The sequence below is a fragment of the Archocentrus centrarchus genome, chromosome 16 (assembly GCF_007364275.1).
Source record: "Archocentrus centrarchus isolate MPI-CPG fArcCen1 chromosome 16, fArcCen1, whole genome shotgun sequence".
Taxonomy (NCBI): domain Eukaryota; kingdom Metazoa; phylum Chordata; class Actinopteri; order Cichliformes; family Cichlidae; genus Archocentrus; species Archocentrus centrarchus.
In genome coordinates this window covers 9,645,646-9,664,790 of record NC_044361.1, presented here as the reverse complement: position 1 = coordinate 9,664,790, position 19,145 = coordinate 9,645,646, and the positions used below count along the sequence as shown (strand labels likewise).

General features: G+C 39.2%; 1 protein-coding gene across 3 annotated transcripts in view; it reads left to right on the top strand.

Moving 5' to 3' along the window:
- Positions 1-19,145, top strand: part of vps13b (vacuolar protein sorting 13 homolog B) — a 313,875-nt gene that overhangs the window by 43,477 nt on the left and 251,253 nt on the right. For all 3 annotated transcript variants that reach the window (XR_004021152.1, XM_030749245.1, XM_030749244.1), the window contains exons 10-16: positions 43-165; positions 576-713; positions 2,796-2,883; positions 4,861-5,046; positions 7,265-7,434; positions 9,431-9,625; positions 13,626-13,747. Coding sequence is in view for 2 of the 3 variants with exons in the window: in XM_030749245.1 (XP_030605105.1) it covers positions 43-165; positions 576-713; positions 2,796-2,883; positions 4,861-5,046; positions 7,265-7,434; positions 9,431-9,625; positions 13,626-13,747 (1,022 nt within the window). In the remaining variant the exon portion in view is untranslated. The remainder of the gene's footprint in view (positions 1-42; positions 166-575; positions 714-2,795; positions 2,884-4,860; positions 5,047-7,264; positions 7,435-9,430; positions 9,626-13,625; positions 13,748-19,145) is intronic.

The window sequence follows — 19,145 nt, the reverse complement described above, 5'->3', positions numbered from 1 at the left end:
TTTAAAAACAGTTTAAGTCTCTTTCTTTGGGGTTTATTTCAGGTTCTCATGATGGGGGAGCCCTTCTTTGATTGCCAGATTGGCTTTGTGGGATGCCGGGCACTCTGCCTGAAAGGCATCATGGGTGTACGAGATTTTGAAGAAAACATGAACCGTCGCGAAGAGGTAAAGAAAGTATTTTTAAAAGATCACAAATATTAACTGAGAGTCAAAATTATGGTAACTGTGAGAAATATTAAAAGAATTTAAAGGGCTTCAAATACTTAAACCATGTTCCAGCAGCCACCACTGTTAAAACAAGTCAGACCAGATTTTTGGAATGGTGTGTGGTGACTTTTTGTTTGTTTGTTTTTGTAATTGACCATAATGCAATATGTTTACTACATGCATTATTGTGTTAAAAATTCCATATAATAAATCAATCATGGGGTGAACTGAGCCCTTTTTAAAAAAATTAATATTATCAAATGTTGCTTTTTATGTCTGTGAGTAGATAGATATCTTTTAAAAACATCTGCATGATTTTACTATGTTGTGTGGGCTGGATTGGATCTTCTGTCTGAATTTCTGTACAGGATGCATTGTTCTTCAGCTGTGGGGACAGCCTCAGCAGTAAAGGAATGACTTACCTCACCAACTCTCTTTTTGACTATCGGAGCCCAGAGAACAACGGAGTCAGGGCTGAGTTCATCTTGGATGCTGCTAATCACAAGGTCACACAATAAAATGTGTTATTTTATTACCAGAGGCTGTATTATCCTGCCAAAAAATAAAATAAAATCTTTTTATGCAGTTAAGTCTTTTTGGGATGGATGGACAAAATGCAGTAGTAGACCATGCATTTCACATTGGGGTCCTCAGAAAGCACCCACCTCACCTGATTTTTAGTGGTAAAACAAGCATCGCAATCAAACTTAAAAAAAAGTATTTTAACATGTTTTCAAAGGATGGGCAAACAACCAGCTCAACAGTAAAGCAGTAGTGCTACACAAGAATGCAGTTTATCCACATGCAAGACTGTGGAAGAAAATGCTTAAACTATCTGACCAGCACCGGCCATTTACACAGTCCCCAGTAAATAAAGCTCCTGCAGCTCTGGAGTTTTGAGGCTGTTGAGAAAACCAATATGAAAAAGATTTATCCGACACATTAGAATGGAAATGATTTAAAAGTGACTTGCCAAAAAAAAAAAAGCAGTATTATGTACTCTTTGAATGCAGTAGTTTATCTGGATCAGTAAACTTACATAATTTTCTTTAACATTTTGATGTTTCCTCTGGAAATGTTGAATTAATAGTTATTAAAAATGTAGTTGTGCTTATAGTAAAATTATCTTTTTCTTTTTAACCCTTACTATATTCTTGTAAATAAACTGGCTTATGTAATTTTGCTCAGCCACCCGGCTGCTGACTGTAGCAGAGGAATCTTTTTGTTGTATAAGTAGTACTGCCGAAGCCATTATTCTGATAACTCTCAGCTCACTTCATCAGTCTTTACAGCTCAAGTGTTGACTCTACCTAGAAATATTCATGACCCTTAATGAAGCAATTGTTTGGAAATCCAGCCATCCATCTTTCTATACATAAAGTCTATAACTCAAAGGTTGATTCATTAGCGATTTTGAAACCAGCATGGCTTTGATCCATAAGAATGCCAGAGCCATTAGGGAGCCCCTAATAAATATTACTCATTAACCTGCCTGCCTGATAAGGCTCTTCTGAAATCTCTGTTTAGAGAAACTGTGGGTAAGTTTGGGGTGGGGTGTTAAATGTGTGAGGGGGCCTCTCTCATTCTTTCTCCCTGTTTCCTGCTTGCTCACTCATTCTGACTGTTTATCAGTGGTTTAGTGTGGTGTAGAAATATAAAAATACTGTGGAAGACAAGGTCAGTGGTTCTTGACCTGCAGACTAATGATGATGAGCTGTAACAATACACTGACACTCAGGTAGTTAAAAAGATAAAGATGAACTTTATATTTTTATCTTGGCTTTAGTAGCTTAGTAGCTTTAGGCATTAGCATTGTCACTCAGGTTTAAACTTGATGTGACCACTTGGGATTTTTCTCAGTGGGGTTTATATGTTATGTACATGGCCCTATGTGTTTAAAACAAAACTGTTGAGGTCTTCCTGTAAGTTCGTCATAGGTCTTTTCTAACATTAATTCAGTTGTTCGGTCACTTAGTTACAAGGGCATTGTTATTCATTAATAGTTAATTATGTTCTGCAGACTTTGTATTTTGCTTACAGGTTCATTCTGTGCTTTTAATAGCATGTATAATAAATTATGAATGAACATTTCACAATTTCAGAATGAAAACATCAACCATAATCCCAGTCAGGCAGTTTTGATTTGTTAGGAAAAAAGTCTTATCTTCGTGTTGATAAGATACATATTTCCTTTGGCATATAGCCAACTAAATGAGGGAACTTTCAATTTCTTTTATCAGCGGCCTATTTCTCAATAAATAATAGACTCAGTATCGGGTCAGTTCCTTCCCATACACCGCAAATATAATGATATTGAATATAGGCACCTTCTTTCTGACTGAATGTAACACCTTTTGCGTGAAAAAAAGAATTAAATAAAAAATTAGACCAAGTTTACCATGGCTGCTTAAAAAAAACAAAAAAACTTAAATATCCAGCTAAGTAGATCAGCGCTCAGTAACTCTTTATCTCTAATTTGACCCTCACCATCGTATCTTCCTTGACCCCAGTCATTGCCACTCTTAAAGGCTATCTCCTTGTTTGCTCCCTTCCTGTGATATTTACCAAGCTCTACTTTTGTTTGACAGGAGACCTATACAGAGATAGCGGGCATGCACCGTTTTGGTGCTTTCTACATGGATTATCTCTACACAATGGAGGACAGCAGTGGCAAAGGTATTGTTCTAATTCATTCCCCCCCTCACAGGCTTGTTTGGTCACCTTGCCACCTCTTCTCTCCTTTTTCTTTTTATGTGTCATATTCCCATTTTCTTTGCCTGGTTCGTTCTTTCTTTCTTTCAGTCTCTTTCTTTCCATCTCTGTTCGTGTCTCCTCTCTGTCAAACAAGCCCCATGGAGACTTGAAGAAAGAGCTTGTCTTGTTTCAGTCACAGCCACCTGGTGCTTGACCCTTTCTGTCCTCACTCTCACCCCAAACTTACCTGGAGGGTAACTGTCAGAAGTGTTTAGTCTGTGTTGACACATATTTGAGTTTCTCTCTCCCCAGTGCTTGTTGAAACACCGTTTTCCCTCTGTCTCTTTACCTGTAAGCTCTCGAGAAAGTGAATAGACCTCTCTTGCCTAATTAGATGTCACTCTTCCTGGCAGAAGCCTAATAACAGACAAGGTTCCTCATTCTTTAGCTGCAGCATTCATTGTTTTTTTTTCAAGTCAGAAATATCTGAAGTTCTCATTAGGAGATAAAGAATGCTTTCTTCAGTATTAAATTAACTCATGCATAGTATTGTAGCTATGACTGTGGTAGCTGACTCTAAAATGCTAGGGTCTTTATTTAAAAATCTGATTTACATACGTGGACATAAATTGTAAGCAATCATACTTCATATTGTAGAAATAAGTAGTGATGGTTAAAAAAGTTCAGTAACTCAAAATGTTTTTATTTATTTATTTGGAGTATTCACCTGTGTTATTCTACGTGCCTCCTTTTTTTGGCTTTCATTTTAGTCCTGTGTGCCTCAGCCTTTTCATGACTTAGCTATTGTTTCCTCAGCTGCTGTCATCTACAGATAATAATCTAAATTAAATAAAATGTTGATACTGTCATTCTGAGCTGTCAAAGTCATTTCTGACAGCGGGATAAGTGTCAGTCTCTTTGGGATGGCTGTGGTTACCCTTGCCAGTTGGAATGCTTTTCTTCTGTTAGTGTTTCTGTTCTTCACGGATACGGACCAGATCCAGTGTCAGCCAAACAAATTAATCTGCTTTGCCACAGGTCTAACGTAAACTCTGAGTCAACTGAAATAGTAACCGACCCAGGTCACTCTTACCATTGACTTCACATTAGAGTCATCCTGCAGATTAAAAACATTTTTTTTAATCTTTGGAAATTGAGACACTTTTAAATAGTCTAAATCCTAGCTAATTTCAGCCTCCTCATCATTCCAATGACCATTCTAACTGCAGCCATATGGTCGATATTAGGCCTAATCCATTGCAGCCAAATCTCACAGAAGGGAAGGGGAAGTGGCATTGCCTGTTGCCCTTTATAAATTTCCAAAATCTAGTGGAAGTTACACCCCCATTGCCATGCCCTTTGAGTTAAAAAAAAAAAAAAAAAGAAGTTAAAATCGCACTGTTGACTCTGAGCTGTACTAATGTTCAGTACAGTGGTGGAATGTAATGGGAATAAAGCAAGTTGTGACCCTTTGTCCTTTTCCTTCCTCGCTGCCATTCATCCACCCCCTTCCTTTATTTTTAATTTCTCCCTTTTTATTGCGGGAGAGCTGAGTCTTTTAAGTGGACCTCTGGAACAGGGGCCTACGATGAATGAAGGGACAGCTGTTCGAGGGACATGGACATTTGGAATATTCATCATTTCTGTGGGTCACAGCTATGTGAGCTGCCTCCTGCTGCTGCATTACACCACAGCTATCTTTTTTGTGTTTATGCCCAACAGATGACAAGAGTCTATATTTATACTTCATTAAGAAATGAGATATGGATTAAAAAATGTTCTGCTCTAAGTATTTACATAAAAAACTGTTAAGTTGAATAGATGATAAATCTGTTATACTTACAAAAGCTGATTTTGGAAAATGCGTTAATTTTGTTGACTGAGAGAAGACTCCTTAAGTTTATGAGTACATACATTAGGTATTTTAATTAGGTTATATGTGTGTATTTCTGCTTGTAGGCTCTCAAGATTTCTCTGGGGTGAGCATGGAAGAGGTAGTGCCTGCTGTTCAAGAGATATCCATCAAGAGGCTAGTGGTAGGACCTCTAGAGATCAGGCTGCACAGCAGCGCCATCCATCGTATTCTCAAGATGGTCACCTGCGCCATGGACCACGAGTATGAACCCTACTGCAAACCACCGCGAGGTCAGAGATCTCATTTATGATGTAACCTTCCAGTTTTTTTTTTTTCCAAAATACTGTCCCTGTCTTCTATTTTACTAAAATCTCTTATCTACTCTGTTATACTTTGTTCTGTTCTGCTGATGACCAGAAACCGTAACAGTTTACACTTTATAATATTCTCATCTCATTGTTATTTCCTTGCACAACCCATTCTTCAACACACAGCTGTACATGAAAGTAGTGACCTTTTGGACCACATAAGGGAGGTTAAGCCAAACACCTTTTGTTAGTGATCATCCCTGCACAGCTATTGATGAGCTCATCCCTGGGATGTTGTGAAAGAACATGGAATGTGTGTCTGTGTGTAATATCTGTAGCAATAACTCTTTTGCAAAAGATTTTTGTGAAATGATAACATCCGTAGGTTTCGGTTGTTTCAGCATCTGTGATAGATAATAGAAGATGGGGTAATTACTGTAGAGGTTTTTGTTAAAGCGGGGTAGGTCAGCGTGTTCCTTCCTGTTTCTATAAGTGTTTGTACTCTCAAGGGTCAGTATAGCTGGACCCCCTTGGGGAAGGGGGGGGGGGGGGGGGGGGGTGAGAGTAGATAAGAAGAAGCCAAGGTTGTTATTACAGAAGGAGTAATAGTAACCATCCATCATTTAGTTACAATAATTTATAATTTAGCTCTGCAGAATCTTTGACATTTGAAACAGCTCATGAAACAGAACATTTGTAACAGTATTGTACCTCACAGAAAGCAACAATTGATACACTGTTTTGTTTTGTTTTTTATTTACGATTTCAACACACTTTTACTGATTTTCTGTCCCTTTGTTTCTGTGTCAGAAACATCAGCGCTAATATGTATTATTGATTTGATGAGGTTTGCATCCATAGCAACCAGGGTTTATGTAGTGTCAAGTACAAATGAAAATACTGTCTTTGGATCAGCCTGGGTTTTGCATGGACTGCTGATGAGTTGGGTAAAATCTGCTCTCCTTCAAGGGTCTTTTTTTTTTTTTGTGTGTGTGTGTGTGTTTGCCAATAAAGAAGTAAAAGTTAACAAGTCAAAGACACAACTGCTTATCCTGTGCATTTTGTCTGTGGTCCTTTTCATACTCCTTGCCAAGAACTCAAAAAGAATTACTTTCCTTCCCAAACTAGCTGTAAATGGAGGCCAAATTGGCTCCATCTTGCCCTGGTGAGAGGATAAACTACATACAGTTTGTTCATTTGGATGAAGGTTGTTTATATTGACTAAGAACAATAAAAGAAATAAAGTAACAGGACTGGAACAGGATGTTTCTAGAAAGCAATATTTTGTGTGCACATTTATTTATTTTTATTAGTTTTTAGTTTTTTTTGCATTATTGTTTGTGTGTATAATCACGCAGCTCCATGTGAGCTGCGTGTAATTTAAATGTTCACTGTGGGTATTGATTTGAGCCCTGGCATATGAATAGATTGGACATAGCAGCACTAGATCAAGCCGAATGGCGTGGCATTAGGCCAAAGATCAGGTTCCGAGCCCACCTTGTAGTTGGGAATCTAGCCCAACAGAACCTCCACAGAACTGAAACTAGCCCATTTTGTGGGAGCAGAGCCAAGGCCATAACAAGGGGTTCAGGTTTGGTCTGCCTTTGACCCTCGTTTAGTGGATCACCACACTGGTCACGCCTTACTTTGAGTATTGACCTTGGTAGCCTCTGGTCCGTGTTGACTTATTTCACTTTTTTCTTGCCTTTTTGGATATTTTAGTTATTGACAAAATGAGTGGTTTTATAAAATAGTTCAAAAAGAATGCTACTGGGAAATAGCCATTATAATGAATAGCACATGTAGATGCCAGCACTTTAATAGTCCACGTCTCTTTTATTTAGCGTTTGAGTTGGTGGTTTTTGTTGGAAAAGACCTTTTCGTTGTTTTTAATGCTATGAGAGGAGCACAGTGGCTGGAGAGGAACGGCACCCACTCAAAGAAATCGGTGTGCTTTACAGCTAACCTTTTCCACTGTAAAACGGTCTCGGGTCTCAAATCCAAATTTCTTTGGCTTTTCCTACTCCCTTACTTTTATTTCAAATTATACACCACAGGTTGCATTCTCATGGTTTTTGTAATAATATTTAGAATTTTATGCTTTATCCTCTGCCATTCATGGATCTCCACAGTGTGTTAAATTTGTTTTTGTTTTTTCAGAGCTTACATGTTTCTTGTTGTTGTCTCGTTATTTTTCTAGAATTGACTGAAGAGAACAGTGGTCCAGCTACTCAAGAAGAGATATCACACTTAGAGGAATTCATCCCAACTAGACTCACTTGTCTCACTTTGCTTCAAGTGTCACTCACTGTTTCAATGGCAGAGTTCAATCTTCTACATACGCTAATGCCTGTCATCATGGGACACAAGGTAGTGCCAACAGATCTTCCTTTCTCCATTTAACATCCTTCTGTCCTCATCCTCACCTTCTTTGTGAACCCCTTTTTGTAGCATCTTTAATATGTCATGGTTGGTTGCAAGGTAAAAAAAGTAAGGTGCAGAAGTCTTCAGTATAAGCCAAGGCATTCTGGGGTACAGTGGGGTCTAAAAATCTGAAAACTGTTATGCCTATAACTTCTGTTCCCTGAAGGAGAGGAACGAGGTACAACACATATAGTATGGCATATTGCACCCCTGCGTATCCTGGCTATTCAAACCTTTAAGGCAAATGACCTGTGATGACATATGTGTGGCTCTGCCTGCACATATCCTGTCATCACAGTCATCCCTCAGTTCGATCGCCGATATTCAGTGAGCCAAGCTGTGTGGTGGAGCAACCTGATGTTGTACCTTGTTCTTCTCCTTCAGGAAAGAGAAGTTATAGATATAACTGTTTGTTCCCTTTCAGTTGATTTACTCGGTACAGCACACATAGTATGGGACATATACACACACCCCGCAGAGCAGCCACTGAACCGGAGTCAGACCGCCATTTGCATAAAGCCCTAGCACTCTGGATTGAGGGCTGATCCTTAGCTATCAAATTTGACATCTCAGCAGGTAAGCATGCACCTGCCACAGTTCTCCAAGTGGAAGAGAGAGGAAGTCCCTGTGGTGAGGAATCTGCCAGGGCCTTGCTGCCAACAGACTGATTATCTCTGCATACCACAACTTTGCTAGCCACCGAGGGGCCACTAGAATCAGAGAGAGGCACGCTGACATGCGCTCTCTAGAATTAGTGGTATCATTTCCACTGGGGAAAATGCATACAGGTGCATGTCTGTCCTTTGGTGTCCTAGGGCATCCATCCCCAGTGGTGCATTGTGGTTAGTTAGAAGAACAGGGGGCAGTAAGTGTGTGCCCTGGAGACAAAAAGATATACTTCCACCTCACCAAACAGACCACCACCAAAAGGTGCAACCTCCAATGCCTCCCTGGAGAGTGGGCCCGGCCCAAGGCTCACATGACCCAGAACATGGCCCATAAAGCAGAGAGTGAGACAGCTTTAACGGAGGATGGGAGTATGTCCCGTCCTGCCTGTCTGAAAGGGTTAAAGATCATGGTTGAATTGTCTGTCCTGACTAAGATATGCGGGCCTATCAGAACTGGACAAAAATGCTTGAGAGCTAAAAAATGCGGTTAGCAGCTCCAAGTTACTCTCTGGTGCACCATTGCATATATTTGTTGTACTGCGTGAATCAACTGAAAGAGACACATTAAAATACGTCAGCTTTTTGATGCAAACATAAATAATTTCAAATTTTAGGAATGTTTTAATATTTATGAACAACTTATCATTAAAATAAAGAAGGAATATATAGGTTCTGAATCAGTCAAATTTAAGCAAATTTATGAAACTATGTTAATATCTTGTCTGAATAAACTTAAAATGTATCCCTTTCATTAAATCATTATTTAAATGACAACAAATGATCAAAAGATTGAGCTTTGTTCACTGAAAGAAGGAAAAGCAATGTCATCAGCGATAAGGAATTTGCTTTAAAAAGAAGCAAGCCATCCATTCTGCACAAGTACTGACAAAAGAAGGCTGTTTTTTTTTTTGCAGCCCAAGTGGATAACTACTACTAGCTACTCTGAAGAGGAATCAAGGCCAACTAACAGCAGGCTAAGACATGCCAGCAGTGTATTGCATGGAAATCTTCTTACTGATGAATCCAAGTTTGAAATTTCTGGCAGTAGCTGAAAGTGGATTTAAGGAGATGAACAGGAGAGAGAAGTGGTCACTGTTAAGCTGATGTTACTGTTTATAATGAAAAATGTTGCACTGAAATGAATGCAGAGTAGAAGTATTTTCACCTGGGGCATTGGGTCTCATTTTGGCATGCCTGACAACACAATCAGTATGTGTGATGTTTATTGTCACTTTTAATAATTGTTCCACCTTTGTATATTTTCAACTGTCCAGGCGGTGCCAGGTCCAACCTCCGTGCCAGAATTTCAGCCAGTGCGCCCTCTGCCTTCAGTGCAGTTCCAAGTGGAAAGGGTGAACTTTGAACACTCTGTGCCAATGTATGCGCCAGAGCTGGTAACCACTGTCAGCAGTCTCAACCAGCCTTCTGACAATTTGCTACATCACTGCTACTCACACCTCTACCTCAAGGTGAGAATGACAGTATTCTGCACTATAGTATTGATTCAGATTAAGAATGCCTTTTCCCTCAGTTTTGTTGCCATTAAGGACACGATTGATTCATTTATTATTATTATTATTATTATTATTATTATTGTTAATAATAATAATAATAATAATAATAATAATATTATTATTATTTACCATTCCATTGTGCTGGTAGGTTAAAGACAATCAGGCCCATTGAAAGCTTATTTACAATAAATGAACATCTTTTCCAGCACCTTCACACTCTGGACTATTACACACACACACACACAAACACACACACACACACACGCGCATGCTATGCGTGTTGTTTTGTCTGTGTCATGTTTATTGTCTATCATTTATTCTGCTGAGTCTGTACATTGAGAGCAAAGAAATGTATATATACTGATTCTGAAAACTGACCAAATGTCAGTTGCTATAAAAAATTAGTTGGAAAAAAAATCTGTTCTAGGACTCTGTTTCTTATGCATCTACTAATTATTACAGTATGGTTTTTGTGCACAATAGCGAATAGGTCAGCCACATTGCCACGCTCTTCACTTTGAAATGATCCAAGTGACTTTTTTAACGACGTTGCTGACCCCTTTTTTACCTGGTCATAAAAATCTCAGCACTGACCGTCCTGATGAGCACCAGTTCATCTCTGGTCTACTTCATCTGCCAACTGATGGGATGCAAGAGCCTTTTATTATACAGCTGTTACAGGTTTTATAGTTTGCTAGTTTGAAGCTGAAAATATCAAATTCATTGTCACTGAAAGTTACAGTTTTTTAAATTTTTTTAGTTTTTAACCACGGGACACAACACCATATAAGGTTCTAGAAAATATTTATTCTTCTCTAATCAGGACTTTTTCACCTGTACACTTTGAGTTATTCTTTGAGTACAAGTTTTGCCTATAGTAAAGTACATTTGAACACTTGGTTTAAATGTACATAGAAATGTACTCATAATAAGCAGGTCATAACCTCTGCTTGACAGTTTACTTGAAGTCCTTGGTGTTTCATTGAGTACAAAATTTTCACTTGATTTGCTAAGGAATTCAATCAACAGATTGGGAGTAATTTGTCATCTGTTAATGCCCGAGTGTGTTTTTAAGGCAGGATGTTTACTGTACGTCATGCTGGTAGTCCTTATCACAGGGTCACTGCAGGGTTAACAGTCAGCTGGTCAGTGGCCAAGGATCATTGTGACCAATCAGCCAGTCGTTGTCTGTAACCACTAAGGTTCTCATTCTCCATCTGGGTTTTGGCAGGGGGATCATGACAGGGTGGAGGTCATTCTAGCTACAATTCACCCAGTTCAGGAAGTGATTTGAAAAGGGTATAAACTAAGGCTTATCTAAATCTGTTTTTTATTGATGCTGGCTGTCAGAGCTTAGGTATCTGTTTTGAGGGTGGTGGTTAGCCATTGTCTCACTTTTACATGATTGTAGGCAAGAGCTTAAAGCCAATCTGTTTGCTCAACAAAAGGCCACAAAAGTTACCAGTCATATCAAAATTTGGGTTATTTGAGTAATTCTGAATGGCAAACTGCTGAATGGAGATCAGAAAGTTTCCCATAGATAGTTTCCCATAGAAAGCTGCAGTGAATTTGGGTGTTTTGTGTGGGTAATTGAATTTAAATGTGACTTTTTGTTATGACTATATCTTTATCTAGCAATCGTCCAGTTCTACTTGATATATTAGATACTTCGGCTATTTGTCCTATTAAAAAAATAAATGATTGTTTTCCAGTGTTTTGTCTGCCTGCTTGTTTAGTTATAAGAAAAGATTAGTACACCTTTATTTGCAGGAGTTTAATGAGCCCAGGTCTGTGCGTGTACTGTACAGCAGCTGTATGCTGGACAGCTGGGTCCAGCCATCATCTCTTACTGCCAATTTTAAACAGGACTTTACTACATGTGCTATTAACAGTATGTAAACATTGGGGTGGGAGTACATTATATGTGGTTTCCAGGAGCTTAGATAATGAGAATATGATTGTGAGACATGGCACTTGCTGTACCAAACAGCAGAGCTAGCCGGTGGTGGTAGCTGCTGTACATCCATATATTTGTTATTGTAGCCAGATAAAGAGTGTTAAGACTAATTATTGTGCATCCTCATTAACTTTTGCATCTGTAGTATTGCCACTTTTGTCATATAATTAATTATGACTCCCAGCACTGTTGCAGAAGAAATTTGTGGATTTCTAACATACATAAACCACGATTATTTTTCAGCGGTTCCAAGTTTGATTATTTTGTTTTTCCTTTGTCTCATGACCACAGCCTATATGAATTATTACAGATCAGGTAAAGGCAAATAAAGTGAAATAGTTTCAATGCCAACTCATGACAGTAAGCCTTTTTATCGTTTTCAACTTGTAAAACTGAATGTCTCTGTGAGGAGCGCTGTAGCACATCTGTATAAACAACAGGTAAGGAAATTTGTGTTTGGGCAATTATTTCTTTGTTGTAACAGTGCTTCTTGGCAATAAATCTTATACTGTTGGAAAGCCTGTTTATTTCGCCTTAAATGGTGCCACATTTGTAATGAAAATGTGTTTGTGGGTTGAGCAGCAGAGTTGAGTATGTGGGTTTCACCCGTGGAAAAACTTGCCATATCTTCTCTGCCAGTGCCAAACAGCTTATTCTGCTGTTGACTTTTGTTTGCTGTCATTTATTGGAAGAAACAAGACATATTGGCAATTTAACAATTTATTCATTTAACAAATAGCGGCCTCAGCAGCATGTGGAAGAACCATACACAGACAGAACAACCTGACACCTCCTCCTCATTCTGGTCACCAGCTTGGCCACACACTGCTTTGGGATGGCGTCCCTTCCCTCAACCAGTATTTGCTGGAAATGCCAGCCAATATAGTTGTGTTGGTAACTCTCGAATGAACAGCCGCCCAAGCTGATCAATGGCGTTGAGGTCAGGATTGCAGGCGGGCCATTCCATCCTCTCCAGTCCCAAATTCTGGAGGTAGTCTCTGGTAAACCCGCTCTGTGGGGGTGAGCATTGTCATCTTGGAGAATAGAGTTCAGTCCCAGACTGTGGAGAGATGGGATTGCCATTGGTTGCAGAATCTTGAATCTTGATATCTCTCTGCATTGAGATTGCCTCCAATAATGACAAGCCTGATTGTGCATTTTCCTTTCAAATGTGGCAACATTTAAGGGAAAACAAACAGGCTTTCCAGCCGTATAATATTTATTTCTAAGAAGCATTTTTACAACAAAGAAATAATAGACCAAACACAAATTTCCTTACTTTTTGTGGTAAGTTTAGCTCTCTCTCCCCCCCTCTGTGGACAGATTTTGGGCAGCAGGATAACAATGTCCAAGATACGATCAAAAACCTTTACAGGTGTATGGTGAAGATCAAAATAAATGTTGGGTATTGTCTGATCAATGAGTTCTGAGTAAAGAGTGCCTGAAGTAGGTTTTTCAGGAAAGAAAAACTGAAAATATGATGATTTAGGCAAAAATAAAACTTTTGTTCAAAAAATGGCTAATTTTAAGAGGGTTTAAGAGGGTGTTTTTACCTGGTTAATCTGTCTGTCTGTCATCACCTCTTCCAAGAGGCATTTTCTGTCACGGGACCTACCACAAAAGTGTTTTTGAATACTTTGACTAGTCTGTCTTTGGATATATTCTGTTAAATTACACACAAATTATACATGATGAAATACAGGGACCTGTGGCCCACTGGTTGCTGTGATTGTTAACATAACAATCACAGCAACCTAACAATTAAAAAAAAATCATACAGGGTCTCGATTCAATAGTCTGGGGGACAAAAGAAAGGGTTGGTTTTGCATTTCAAGGTCTAATCTTCTGGTGGGTAACAGTTCATAACAATAACAGTGTTTTGGTTTTTCTTTAGTTTTTTTTTTTTCATTAGTTGTAAATTCACTTTTTTTCTGCACAATGATGAGTTATTTCCTCTCTAACTTCTTCCACCATTTCTCTGTCATGCTGTCCTTGCAGGTGTTTGGGTTCCAGGCAGGTTTGACATGCCAGGACAAAGGATTTTTTCTACCTCTCATCCCTATCATCCCTTCTTTTAGCACTGCACTCTATGGAAAACTGATTCAGATGCCTGCATTGTGGTGAGTTTGCAGCACTTACATAACTTGTTTTGTTTTTTGTTTGTTTTTTAAGTTAAAGTATGTATATATGAATGCTTACATAGGTATATGTGTACTTGGCTGTCTTTATGCAATGTGTGAGGTCAGACCCTTGTATTGTATTTTATGAAGATGTGCATTCTCTTGTGGGATGTGGATCAGAGGGTATTTAAAGTGATGGATGAGCCACTTTTTCAGCAGTCTGTGGGAAAACAGAACAGCAGTCTTTGCGGAACAACTGCAACAGTTTCCTTACTTTGAAACACAAGAAAAAGAGACTGTGTTGTCTAGGGACATGAAAAAGTGTTGCTCTATCCCGTTTTTTCTCTTTTTTTTGTTGTTTACCAGACAGATGACTCATTGGAGATGTCTCTTAGAAGGAGGAAGAGGCTTTAGAAGTCAAAGAAAGGATATGAAGGAAAAACAGTGAAATAATGTTTGGGGATGAAGTGGTTGGACAAATGGAGGATTTGTGAGGTGAGAGTAGTAAAGATGGAAAGGGAGCGCAACTAATCCTACCCCAGAAAGCACTCTGTGGAGACTGTAGACACTCATTTGTAGACAGAATGCAGGGAAGAGTTGTGCTCTGACCACTTGCGTATGCACTTTTAATTTTCATGGAGTTCAAACTTCCAAAAAGGGCAAATATCAATTTGTGTGTCACACTGACTGAACCTTCTAAACAGAGGTTTTTTTCAGTACACTGATCATTTACAAATGTGTAACTGAGATTAAGCCCTCTGAACATGAACACAGTAGGCTCCTCCTGGTAATACGTGCAACTAGGAGCATTCTTGGCATTTTTTTCAACAATCATGTTGGCTGCTGTGAATTGACCCCCAGGACAACTAACATGGTTATACTCTAATGTCCTGAGAGATCTGAGGGTCAGCGTTTGGTACAGTTGACCTGAACTGTGGTACATGACATCATATACCCACTTATAGTGCATTCAAATGTCAGGGATCTTTTGCGCTTCTCAGAATTATCACTCACCACCAGCCATACCTGCCAGTTTTGGCTTCCAGTGAGTTTGTCACTTTGAAAATGAAATCCAAATAGAAGGGTCTTCATTTTGACACAATGGAGGAGATCCAGTGTGCATCACAAATGTCTGTATAAAAAAAATATATATAAAAATTTCCTACTCACCCTGTGGGCAGTCTTTGTCCTTAAAGCTCAGGTCCTCCACCAGAGGCCTGGGAGCTTGAGGGTCCTATGCAGTATCTCAGTTCTTCCTAAGTGTGCCATGTAATATGCCAGCCTGGAGGAGTTGCAGTACCTGTGCAACTTCTGTAGGGTCCAGGTATCGCCTCATGTTAGCAGTAGTGCCACTGTCCCTAGCCAAATGCAAAACTAGTGAAAAAACAGTCAGAAGATATTTTTCAGTCAACACATTGAGACTTCCCTGATGCAAACATTGACATAATGCATGCCTAGGCGTTTAACCTATTCTAACTTCAACCATCACAACTAAATGCCTAACCTGATTCTCACACTAATCCTAAAACCAATCCTTAACCCATGAAGAACCCCCCTTCCCTTTTTGTCCTCTTGGTAACACAAGGTCCCATGGGTTAAAGTGCAGTCAGGTTAAAGTCTCCACCAAGATATACTGTACGAACATGCAACACACATCTACTCACTTTGTAGGCAAAGTAACTGTTAAAGTAGGAAATCTGTGCAAGAGCACTAGCTTGGGAACTGATTTACCTCCATTAGTTTAGATTTAAACATGTCAAAGAGCTGCAGATGGTTTTGACCTTTCCTGACTTCTTCTCCCGGCACACATTATGTCTGCTATACTGTACTGCACTGGCCACACAGGGAACCGCACAGGTTTCACTCACAGTACTGTGTATGTCTTTAGACTGAGCCCAATTCTCTGTGCTGTCTGCTACAAGCACGAAAGTGAGAGGTGTTTGTTTGATCTTGGCCCCGCCTTATGCCTTGCTAACCTGCCTGACAATTACTGACAATTTGACAATTACTAGATTTTTTTTTTTTTTTTTCCCCAGTCTGGACAAATCCTTAGCAATAACACAGGCAACCTCTCAGTGTGCTGTATTTCTATATAGCAAGCATAGCTTTCTGTGAATACGGTATGTACATGTCCAGTCAAAGTTTGCACCAGGCAACATTATGTTTTTGTGATTTCAATAAATGTTACACTACATAACTGGAATGCAGGGGAACACTTAACAAGGTGAAGAGATCATTTACTGCCCTGACCAGGTTTATTTTCAAGATCATTTTCCTCATCTCACTGGAAGCACTGGCCCCATTTTTTTTAACAGTTTTCTGTTTGTTGCACAGTGTTATTAGTTCTGTCATTTCAGAGGTGATGTGACTTCTCTTTGACCCTGTTTGTCTAAGCAAGAGGCAGGAAAGCCTGTCTCCTGACCTGTGTATTGCTAGTCAGAATCTAATAAGCACAGTGTGACAGTTTGCTTCTGGAAGAATGATGATGAACAGGTTTGACAGAGTGCAGACAGTAGTTAGAAGAAATATATGGAGGCAGTTGTTTAACTACTGGCAGTTGGAATATTTGAATAGTAAGAAAAATTATTTAATGTTTTCCATTTTCCATTTCTTTTTTCTGTAGCTTTCATACTTTTGGGTTCTTGTGTTTGTTTATGGATCTGAATGAAAAGCTCGAAATGGCCATTGGCGGAAAGTTGGTATTAATGTAATTTGACTTTTAGTGTCAGTGTGTTTGAGCTATTTCCCATTCCCATTTAAAACTCGCACCATTTATAATGACAGAGTTGTATTACAGATTGCATATGATACACAGTTTACATGGCAGACTGATAGCCAGAGGCTTCCTTTTCCAGCAGGAAAAGCTGAGCCTAAGAGTGACACAGTGGGTCACTATAGCAGCCAGAAGATGTACTCCACCAGGTGGTAGCATTTAAATTGACTGTACTGATGTTTGTTCTGGGAGTGCTCCTCGTTGCTGATGTAACTTTAACAGCATCCCTTTCCAAGATGTTCTCTTTTCCAACCAGACACTGAGCTATGCAAGCTTTTGAAGTTTTCAAAGAAATATAAAAGAAAGTGTGGAGCATTAGACCATGAGTTAGAGAGACACACATGCACACTCATGTGCCAATGGGCAGCCAGCTCATGCTTAAGTGTGTATGACTGCCAGGTAATCATGGGGGATTTGAGGGACACTGAGCATCTACGAAGACCCCGCACCTCTGCTGATGAGCTGGCCCATGAGTGCATAGCTCAGGTTTCTTTCAGTCTCACCACAAAGGCTCCCACTTCTCACAGTGGGCAGCAAGGGGCTTTCACTGGGGAAAGTACGCTGCCTTGACATGTTCTCCCTCTCTGCCTTGGATTTCACTGAGCATTGGGTTATATATGTGAGACCTTTGGGTCTTTGTCTCTGCAGTTTTTAAGTACAGTGAAATTCCTGGAAAGTGTAATTGCTTTACAGCAGACTCTGACCTTGTAGTTTTCCATATTGTATTTTCTGGAGAAAAATAAAGCTCACCTAACAGGAGGCCAACCAGATTTCTTCTCGTTTTGTTGGTTGGAACATTCAAGAAATGTCCAGGTGGCTGGTACAACCTTCTGTTTCAGCATTGCTTAGGATGGGGACTCAGTTGTGTTGTTTTAGCCTTGTGCCCTTAGTTAAATGCTGTAAAGGGATTCTTGTTGTGTTAGTGTGGAAATATTGGATTTAACTTAATAAGTTGAAAACTGTATGACAAAACAGGACCTGGTCTGTTGGTTTTCCTAACATTAACAAAGTTTGCACTCTAGCCACCCCATGACTTTGTGTTTAGACAACATTAATGGGTAATATATGACTACAAGTGAATGCTGTCCCATTGGTAAACATTAAACATAGGTCTACTTGATCACTGTCACTTGATCTTGGGATGAGGTGTAGAGGTGGATTCTTACAGTAGGGCTGACTGAGACACTGAGATAATCTTTTTAAACATGGCACTACAAACTTCACCCACCTAGAGTGAGGGGTTTTTACCAGTTCTGAAAAAATGTTCTGTGTAGTTAGAGTTTGTTTAAAGCAAGACAGAAAAGGTGGAGGAAAAGTCAAGGTGTAATCAAAGCAGGATATATTTGAGCCAATCCCACACTCCCATAAATACAAATAGAAAGCTTTTACATATATAGCATCTGCTATTCAATTCTTAAGGTTACTCTTCTTACGTCGAGTGTTTACACACATTTACACATTTACATTTGTCCACTTCATATGTTCAGATTAGTCTAACACAGAAGCTCTTTCTTCAGATCCACTTCAAGAGCTTTAAATCTCTGCTACATTATTACAGTTAACTAAAAACAAACTAAAACCTAAATCTATGTGTAAGAAAGCTTTTTAGTTGACTTAAACAAAAAAAACCCCCAAAAAACCCAGACTTTTGAAAAATATTACAACTAACTGAAATGATTTTGTGAACTTGCAAAACATACTAAAATAAGTTAAAAAAAATATGAAAGAAATATCCTGAGATTTAGCCTTTGTCAGTTTGGAAGCATTTTTCAGCACAATCACCCTGATGATGCGTTGATGCATGTTTAATTAGGCTTTGGATGTCTACATGATGTGAGTCAGCTGCCTCCAGAAACTGTTGTGTTTTTGTTGTAATAGCTATTCTGGTTTTCCTAAATCTTGCCCTTGAGAAATACTCTCCATATTACAATAAATAACTAAAACAAACTAAAACCAGTGAAAACGAAACTAACTCAAAATGGAAAACAATAAAAACTAATTAGAAAATACAGAACTATAATAACTCTGGGTGCTATTGCTGGATAAACCAGGCTAGGTCTTGTGTTTTCAGAACAGCTGATAACTGAGACCAAAGAGGATCAAACAGACCAACCGCAGTCAGTTTTCTTAAACTTTGTTAAAAAAAATCTAAAAAACTTTGCAATCTATAAAACTAATGCAAATATATTTAACAAATAATACTGTAGAAGAAGTCTCTCTTCTTAATAGGCCCTAGCATGACCTAATCGAGCTATCAATTAGATATCTGAAAACCAAAAACCCTCTGAAATGCACTTTTAGACCTCATAAATTAAGAGGCAGCCGAGAGGCGTCAGGTTGTGCAATGAAAGGCAATATATTGGCCCCCCAACTTCACAAGGACTCTGCGGCGTGTCTCAATTGGTCTGGCTGTTAAAGCTGTTATTCAAGATAGAAAAAGAGTGGGAGGAGGAAGGGAATGTTAGAAGTGCCACCTGCATCGATTTCCCCAAAACCTAACATCACTCTCACTCAGACACATGAGTACACATGCACACACACTTGTGCTCACACCATATAATATTGCTCATGCAGGGCCACCTGACTGCAGCAACATATGGAGACAGGCCAAGGCCGGGGCCCACC